Genomic DNA, 10,057 nt, shown 5'->3' with positions numbered 1-10,057 from the left:
TCCCGCGCTCTCACCGCGTTTTCCCACCCGGCGGAGGGGCTTCCCCGCCAGGACTCTACAGCGGAACTACAACTCCCAACGCGGTGGCCGCCCGGACTCCCGGAAGCCGAGGCCTGGCTGAGCGGAAGCCGCTGCGACCCCGCCAACAGGCCGGGTGTTAATTCAGCTAGAAAAAGGGGGCGGGAAGGGCTGCGGGGCACCTGTCAGCTCGCCACCATGAACGTGGTTTTCGCTGTTAAGCAGTATGTCTCCAAAATGATAGAGGACAGCGGGCCCGGGATGAAAGTGCTTCTCATGGACAGAGAGACGGTGAGTTTGCTTTTGCTCAGTATTTGTGTGTGAAGGAACCCTCCCTCCCTGAGAAGGTCCCCTTTCACCATAGGGTTTAGTATTTAATGCAGATCCCAAGGTTCGGTTCTGCGCGGGACTGAAAAGTTGCATAAAGCTTGCGCAGTGGGTTTCCAGTTAAAGGCTTTCACTGCTGCCCACAGACTTTTGTACCTGGAACGGCGTCTCCGCCAAGAAGTCATTCCTGGGAGAGCGGTGGGAACCTTCGGGGTGCCTGGGATTTCCCTCAACCTGGCACTTTTAAAATAAAGCTGTCGGAGGCTCAAGCTGATGCCTCGGGTTATTTGTTGGCCACAGATTTAAAAAAAAGGAAAAAAAATAAAACTCTAAGGCTACGGAGAAATTATTTTTGGAAATTTATGGATTGTTTGTGTTCAGAGAGATCGTGTTTTTCATTCTGCTACATTACTATACTTTTTGGATGTTCCGTAGATGTTATTCGGTATGTTAATGTGTAAATTACCCTAAGTACTAGTGGGAAAAAAATATATAATATTGATGCTTGTTTTTATTATTCTGAACTAGCATAATCTTAGTTCATTCTTCTTCTTTACAGACTGGCATAGTGAGTATGGTATACACACAATCGGAGATTCTTCAGAAGGAAGTGTACCTTTTTGAACGCATTGATTCTCAAAATCGAGAGATCATGAAACACCTGAAGGCAATTTGTTTTCTTCGACCTACGAAGGTACTACGTAAATCGACCTGCTGTCTGCTTAGGCAAATGCAGAACTCTCTGATCTGAAAGCAAAGAAGGCAAAATAAATTTGTATTATCATCATTTGTGGCATCATAATTATCATGGTTTGTCAAGAGTTATAACCTTCATTGTTCTCCTTTCCATAGCTCAGTTTACCCCTTACAGCCACTTCTTATTTCAAGATATCGTTTAGCTTCACGGTTACTCCCAAAGTCATAAGCAACTCTAAGACCCACATCACTTTATTCCTGGACCGACCTCCATACTTACTACTGAACACCATTTCCACTTAGTCTTATATATAGCTATTACTTTCTTGAGCTTTTACCATTTCATTCACGTCTGTGTTCAGGAAACAATAATGGCTCAATTTGATCTCCATGATTAGTAGCTTAGCAAAGTCCTCCTTCATCTGGTTTGGTCTGCCCTTACTTATCCTACCTTTCTATGTACTGATTTTCTTCCTCCACTCTAACCAACCAGGCTTTTTTATCATCCCTCGACATGGTCATTCCTGTCCCTTCTTTGTTTGTTTTTCCCTAATCAAAGGATCTTTAGCCATTTGTCAGTTTTTGTTCATCAGCTTCTAAATCTAGCTTGAGTATCTCCTTTAAAAATTCTTTCCTATTTCAATCTCAGTTTGTACATTCTCTTGCCTCATTCATATTCTTAAATTCTAATGCACTTTTATCACATTTGTATTTTCCAAAATGCAAATCTGATCATGTCATCCCTATTTTAAATCTTTGAATGACTTATTATTGCTTTTATGATAAAACAAAACTCCTTTCTTGTTTTCTACAAGGCCCAATATAGGTCTAAATTCTACACTGTCTCCAGTCTCATTTCAAATCATTTCCCTTTTTACACCCTGCACCTTAGCCACACTAATCTTTTAGTTCACACTATTCTCCTTGTTTCATCAGGCCAGAGGACCTTTGCATGGTCTCTTTGCCTGGAACTTCTTCATCCCTAAACAAACCTTTCCTGGCCTTCCTGACCTTTTATAAGCACTTCCAGCACCCATCTTCCTCTCTCATCACTTGTCATGATAGAAGTTGTGAGGTATAAATGATTACTTAATATCTGTCTCACCTACTAGCAGTAAGCTCCATGACAGCAGAGATGTTATCTGTTTTTCTGACTTTTATGTCCCTCATATCGGACACTTGATAAATAGCTGCTGAATTAATGAATACATATTGTGTTATGGTGGTTTCCAATTGTTTCACATTTGTACTCATGAAACTTTGGCTTGAGAGGGATCTTAGAGATCATTTAGTTCATTATTTCCTACATTTTTAATGAGAAAATATCATTCACAGTTATATATTTTCTCTCAAACTCTCAGGCTTTGTTATTTTTTATCTAGCATATTATGAGGAAGTAATATTAGGTTTAAAATATTTTTATTAAGAACAGTTTGTTCTTAAGATTATATCATAAAATTAATTTTTAATTTATTTTAAGTCTAAATGATAGTTAAGCTTTTTTCCATTTAATAAGCAATGTGCATTTCTTTTTTGTTTTACAGTACTGGAGATTGAACTCACAGCTCTTTACCACTGAACTACATTCTCCAATCTACAGTCTTTTTTTTTAAATTTTTATTTTTTTAGTTGTAGATGGATACAATACCTTTATCTTATTTATTTATTTTTATGTGGTACTGAGAATCCAACCCAGAGCCTCACACTTGCTAGGCAAACGCTCTACCACTGAGCCACAACCTCAGCCCCTACAGTCTTTTTTTTTTTTTTTTTTTTTTTGGAGACAAGATCTCACTGAATTTCTGAGGTTGGCCTCAAATCCTGCTTCACCCTCCTGAGCAGATGCGATTACAGATGTACACCACTGTTCCCAGCTATAATGTGCATTTCTTAAACTAATTTTAATACTGTATTCATGTGATATTTTTTAAAAATTCAGGAATTATATATCATGTTTACTTTGGAGGCCCAATTTATAGTGAAATTTAACTATGGGTACTACAAAAAAAAAAAAGCATGCAATTTGATATTATGTAATTGGAATTCTCATATTTCAACCACATAAAAATAACTCATTTTTTGCTTGTAACACTCATTTTATTTTAAAATAATACAATTATAGAAAAGGTCTTTGCCTGATGTTGCAAATATTTACAAATATTGCTGTTGTTCAGACTCTTAGGTCCAATAAGTTAAAAGCCGAAGTGAATATAATTAACTATATTTTCTCTTGAATGTTGTTGAAGGACCAGACGCATTTTGATGTTTGGGGTGGAAATTTTCATCAGATGAATATAATTTATAGACAAGCAACTTGAGGCAAATTTGAAGAAATATTATTAATTTTATGTTGTATTTCAATATGTGGCCTTTATATATTTAACTTAATTTGGCCAGGATAATTCAGCTAATTAATATTTAACATTAATTAATATTACCTGTATCCTATAAAATCATGTGTATGATTCTGATCATTATGTTTAATGTAGCTCTTTTTTTGTCCCCAGTCCTCACTGCCCAACATACACACAGTCTCAACCTCAGCATACAGTAGGCCCTCAGAAAATCAATGAATGAATGGATAATACTTGTTATTTTTTTATTTAAGCAACTCCCCTCATAATTTGTTTGCTCTTTATTTTCTAGGAGAATGTGGATTATCTAATTCAGGAGCTTCGAAGACCTAAATACAGTATATATTTTATTTGTAAGTATGTTAATTCACTTTTTCAATCATATACTTATATCCCCCCTAGTATGTTCCACTGAACACTTCATATCAAGTTCATTGAATTCATCACCATAAAAATCTAGTTTAGTTGGTGTTCAATCAAAGTATTATAAGTATTGTGACCAGCATTCTCTTTCAGAGAACTAAATATGGTTTTCATTCATTGATTGCCTTAATTTTAAAAATTTAAGTGTTTTTTGTGACTTTATCTTATTTATTTATTTTTAATGTGGTGAGAATCGAACCCAGTGCCTCACACATGCTAGGCAAGCACTCTACCACCGAGCCCCAACCACAGCCCCTAAAAATTTTAAGTCTTATTTGCCTTTCAAGATGCTTAATAAGTCAAAAGTTGTAAGTAGCCAAATTTTATATCCCACCTCCATCAAAACAAAGTCTATATTTATTCCTATTTTTCACTTATGAATTGAGGTATATAAACTGATTTATTTATTTGGGAGAGGATATACTTGAGTTTGTTGGAAAACCAGAGGTTTCTTTATGTACCAGATGAAAACATCCCAATTCTCTTTGCCACTTTATCTAATTCATGAAAGTATAAACCACCAGGAAGTTATCTCTTATGTGTATACCTTTTTTAGGTAGAGGGTGCATAGGGAAACTATGGAAGTAAACTAGGTTTATGTTTGCTATACAATTTATATGGATTTTTCTGATCTAATACATTCTGCTATGGAAATTACATCTGTTCTCCTCTAGATGTCATTATTGATCTTTGTAGGATAGCTATAACCTATTTGGTAATGTTCCCAAAACCAAGAACAAAACATAACACTCACTTAACTTACTTAATAGTAAGCAGGGCATTTGAGAGGTTTTAAAAATAACTTAAAAGCTTTAGAATTTTAGGGTTTAGACTATAAGGCATACATATTTTCTTTAATTATATCCAGGGGGCCAGGGTTGTGGCTCAGTGGTAGAGCGCTTGCCTAGCATGCCTGAAGCACTGGGTTCGATCTCTGTCACCACATAAAAATAAAAACAAATAAAATAAAGGTATGTGTCCATCTACAACTAAAAAATAAAATATTGAAAAAAATGATACCCAGAATTAACATTTGTAGTAAGACTAAATATTTTATAGAGTTGTATCATTTTATTTCATTTGGCTCTTTGCAACATTCCAAGAGGTAAAAATAGGTTATTTTATTTGTCTCTCATCCTAGGTTTTGTTTAGGGCTAACAGTCACAGGTTTTCCTTCTTTCTTTCTTCCTTTCTTCCTCTCTCTTTCTTTCTTTCTAATTTTCCTTCTTTCTTCTTTATTTGCAGTACTGATGATTGAACCTAGGGCCTCACCAGTGCTAAGCAAGTTGTCTGCCATTGAGCTATATCCCCAACAGAACATTTTACTTTTGAGATGGTCTTGCTAAGTTGCCCAGGCTAGCCTTCAACTTGAAATGCTCCTGCCTCAGCTTTCCCAGTTTCTGGGATTACAGCCATGGGCCACTGCCCCTGCAGCTTTCCTTTTTTAATTAAACTTTTTATTTTGAAATAATTGTAGAGTTACATGTGCTATGATTTGAATATGATTTATCCCCTCTAAAATTCATGTTGAAATTTAATCGCTGTAGTAGGATATTAAAAGGTAGGAAAATTTAAGAAGCAATTGATATAAACTTTAAGAGGTTATTGATCCATTTATGTGATTGAGGTGTTAATGTGTTATTTGAATGGATCTGCTTTAAAAGCTTAGATTGGCTAGGTCTCTCTGTCTTACCATGTGATGCCTTGCACTGCCTCAGGACTATACCAGCAGGAAGGCCATCCACAGATGCTGCCCTAATCTTTGGACCAGAACCATGAGCCAAAATAAACTTCTTTTCCTTATAACTTACCCAGTTTGAGGTATTGTGTTATTAGCAGCTGAAAACTGACAAAGATAACATGCAGTTGTTAAAAATAATACAGAAATCTCATATATCTTTTACCCATTTCCCCCTAATATAGCATCTTACATGACAATATTGTGTACAAAAACACAACCAGCATATTAACATTGATACATTCAGGTTACAGAACATTTCTGTCTCCACAAGGTTCTCTCTCATATTGGGCTTTTATGAGCCATGTCCACTTCTTTCCTACCTTAATCCATCATTAACCCTGGGAACTACTGCTCTGTTCTCCATTCTGTAATTTTGTCATTTCAAAAGTATGGAATAAATGGAATCATACAATATGTAACCTTTGGGGATTGGCTTTTTTCACTTAGCATAGTTCTCTGAAGATTCATCCAGGTTGTTGTGTATATCAGCAGTTTGGTTTTTTTTATTGCTGAGTAGTATTCCATTGTAAATTTTATTTAACTATTCTCTGTTTCTAGTTTTGACTACTACAAATAAAACTACTTTAAATATCTTTATATAGGTTTTTATGTGAACATAGTCTTTATTTATTCAGATAAATAAAGCTTAGGAATGCAATTGCTGGGTCATGTGGTAGTTATTTGTGTTTAGTGTTTTAAGAAACTGCCAAATATTTTCCAGAATAACTATATCATTTTACATGTCCACTAGCAATATACTGGTGATCTGGTTTCTTTGCATCTTCTCAGGCATTTGGAATTATCTCTGTATTTTATTTCAGCATTTTTTAGTCTTATCACAAGCTAGGTCCTCTGTTAATATATATAAATAAAATATCCACACATATTCATGTATGTATGGGTGTGTAATATACATGTATATATTTGGCAGCATAGAGAATATCCATACATATTCATATTCTCTATGCTGCCAAATTTAATTGGATATATAATATAAATACTGTTTTACTAAGACTCTACTAAAAATTGAAGGGGGTCATGTGACAAAAGACCATTTTATCCTGTAAAGAGAGTTCTTTCATGCAACAATTGAGATTAAGGATAGTAATGATAATTAAGAGTATTTACTGGGCTGGGATTGTGGCTCGGCGTTAGAGCACTCACCTAGCATGGGCGGGACCCAGGTTCGATCCTCAGCACCACATAAAAGTAAAGGCATTGTGTTGTGTCCATCTACACCTAAAAAATAAAAAAAATTTAAAAATTTAAAAAGAGTATTTACTCTTCTGCTTCTAAAGATTGTTTAATTCAAGACATAACTATGAAGTGGAAGAAAAAAATTATATTAGTTAATACTAAATCTATGAAAAATAGATTTGTTAAAGTAAACTAAAATATATTTTTATACTAATTTGGGGGGGCAAGGTACCAGGCAATGAACTCACAGGCACTCGGCCACTGTGCCATATCCCCAGTCCTTTTTTTATTTTATTTAGCGACAGGGTCTCACTTATTGCTTTTTGCTGAGGGTGGCTTTGAACTCCTGATCCTCCTGCCTCAGCCTCCTGAGCTGCTGCGAATACAGACTTGTGCCACATAGGCAGCTATTGGAATTTTATGCATTATAAATTTTTAGCACAATTTATATTGACACTAAAGTGTCCTTTTGTTTATCTTTTTTCTTATCATTTTTTGGCATGTTTTAGGCCTACTAAATTGGTTATATAACCAGCTCTTCCTCTTATTAAAAAACTTTTTATTATGAAAATTTTCAAATGTATAACAATATAACAAATCTCAATGTACCCATCACCCAGGTTCAACAATTATTGAGCCATGCCCAATCTTGTTTTAGCTATGTTGATACCTTCTCCTCCATCAATATTATTTTGAAGCAAATCTAAGACATCATACATTTCATCCATAAGTATTTCAATATGCCTCTCTAAAAGATAGATTAATTTTTATAAATACTAGTATTTTAGACAAATAAAAAATGAAAAATAATTCCTTAATATTTTCAAATACTCATTCAGTGTTCAAATTTCAAATTCTCTAATGTCTTTTTTTTTCATTGTTTGTTTGAATCAGGATCAAAATAAAGTTCACATATTGCTATTGGTCAATATGTTGAATTTCTTTAATCTTCTATAGGTCCCTCTCTTCCATTCAATTTATTTATTGAAGAAACTAATTTTTCCTCAGCCTGAATCTTGCTGATTGTATCCCTGTGGGGGTAGTTGTACATGTTCCTTGCAATTCAAAATATTCTTCTTTCCTTGTACCTATATATTTGTAAGTGGATATGGAGCCTTATTTAGATGTCTCAGTTTCCTTTTGGAAAGAATAATTAAGTGATGTGGTATAGTTTCATTGGATGTTTCTTCTTGTGATGCTAGCAGCTGTAGATAAACAATGCTTAGATCCATCTACTGATTCATTAGGGGCTGGAAAAATTGATGAAATTCTAATTATTAATATTCTTTCTTTGTTTTTTAGATGGAATACTTCCATAAAGAAAATCTTTCCTAGTTTCTTTTTTGGTTCAATGTCTATATATAATAGAGGATAAGAGCTTATTTCTTTCCCTTTAGTTGTTATTTTCAATGTAATAACTTGGTTCCCTGACATCCACCAGTCATAGCCCCCTTTTTTTAGTACTGTTATTAATTTATGCATTTAAACACCTTTATGCTTCTCATTCCAATTTGAAGCAGTGTGGTTTGGCATATACCACAATATGTATCAAACATTGCTTGTTCATTAGGCTTTAACTCTCAGGCCCATTTATGTCTTATTACAGCAGAGATGATCTTGCACACTCATGTGTCTGTTTCAGATTTCAGTAATGTGATCAGCAAGAGTGATGTGAAGTCATTAGCTGAAGCTGATGAACAGGAAGTTGTGGCTGAGGTTCAGGTAAACATGTTGGTCCTGTAACACTGTCTTATTTGGCCCTTTTAAAAGATCTTACTCTAAAAATAAGGTGAGTTGGAGTTGTAGCCTAGAGGTTGAGCGCTTGCCTAGCAAGTGGTTGAGCACTTGTGAGGCACTGGGTTCAATCCTCAGCACCACACCAATAAATAAAGATAGTGTGTCCATCTACAACTAAAAAACTTTTTAAAAATGAATAAATAAAAATAAGGAAGGTGCTGTCTCAATTTGGGACGCTATTGACTAGATGGAATAACTATGCCAGACTCTACTTATATTCAGAAAGTTTGGAAGAGGTATCAAATTGGATAAGAACAATTAAAGGAATAAGTAAAAAGGAGAGAGGGCTAATGAATTGATAGGAAGAGTTTCACTGGGTTGAGGACAGTCAAGTATGTCCTATGTTAGTTTTATGAACCACACTATAAAAATGTTCATCAACAGGACTATACTTAATGGGAAGAGAATAACAAGAATGGTTGTGAATGACATTTCTTAAAGTTCTATTTGTGGTTATTATTCTTTGGGAGGTAATGGATGACTTTTGTCATTAGGTTAAAACTTGGAAACTCCTAAACATTCATTCTGCGTGCTATATAATACCGCACTAAAAAACCAGGACATATTATATTACCTTTCCTTCTTGAATACTTTAGTATTCTTAAATACATTTATCACAAAAGTGTGAATATATTTATCATCTAAGTGAAAAATATTGTCTTCAGGGGCAGCAAATAAATTAGTTTTGAAATTTTTAGAAGAACTGCTAGGTGAATTGCTCTTTTTTTATATTTTTGGTACTGGGAATTTAACCCAAAGGTACTTTACCATGGAGCTACATCCCCAGTCCTTTTTATTTTTCATTTTAAGGCAGGGTCTCACTAAGTTGCTGAGAGTCTCACTAAATTGCTAAAGCTGTACTCAAACTTGCAATCCTCCTGACTCAGCCTCCCAAGTCGCTGAGATTATAGGCAAGCAACACTATGCCTGGCTGATAAATGAATTTTTCAAATGACCAATTTTTTTTTTTTTTTTGGATACTGGGGATTGAACTCAGGGACACTTGACCATTGAGCCATCCCCAGCCCTATTTTGTATTTTATTTAGAGACAGGGTCTCACAGAGTTGCTAAGTGCCTCATTTTTGCTGAAGCTAGTTTTGAACTTGTAATCCTTCTGCCTCAGCCTCCCAAGCTGCTGGGATTATAGGTGTGTGCCACTGTGCCCAGCTAAATGACCTATTTTAAATCATATTCTTCCTCATGAGAATGTATTAGCCGGGTGGAGTGGCCCTCGGCTGTAATCGTAGCAGCTTGGTAGGCTGAGTCAGGAAGATCAAAGGTTCAAAGCCAGCCTCAGCAACTTGGCGAGGCCCTAAACAATTTAGTAAGACCCTGTCTTACAATAAAAAGGGCTGGGAATGTGACTCAGTTTGTAAGGGCCCCTGGATTCAATCCCTAGTACCAAAAAAAAAAAGGGGGGGGGGCATACATTAGACAGCAAAGCTCTTTTTAATCTGAGTGTAACTTTGTATATCCTATAGCAGTGTTTTATTTTTACTAATT

General features: G+C 35.3%; 1 protein-coding gene across 2 annotated transcripts in view; it reads left to right on the top strand.

The window, feature by feature from the left end:
* Positions 1–3: 3 nt before the first annotated feature.
* The window catches only part of Vps45 (vacuolar protein sorting 45 homolog), a 55,995-nt gene continuing 45,941 nt past the window's right edge, over positions 4–10,057 (top strand). For both annotated transcript variants that reach the window (XM_027953726.2, XM_071618478.1), the window contains exons 1-4: positions 4–309; positions 905–1,039; positions 3,688–3,748; positions 8,399–8,478. In XM_027953726.2, coding sequence (XP_027809527.1) covers positions 217–309; positions 905–1,039; positions 3,688–3,748; positions 8,399–8,478 — 369 coding nt within the window. In that variant the 5' untranslated portion in view covers positions 4–216. The remainder of the gene's footprint in view (positions 310–904; positions 1,040–3,687; positions 3,749–8,398; positions 8,479–10,057) is intronic.

The sequence above is a fragment of the Marmota flaviventris genome, chromosome 10 (assembly GCF_047511675.1).
Source record: "Marmota flaviventris isolate mMarFla1 chromosome 10, mMarFla1.hap1, whole genome shotgun sequence".
Taxonomy (NCBI): Eukaryota; Metazoa; Chordata; class Mammalia; order Rodentia; family Sciuridae; genus Marmota; species Marmota flaviventris.
Note: the sequence above shows the minus strand (reverse complement) of the source record. Positions and strands in the feature narration are given on the sequence as shown.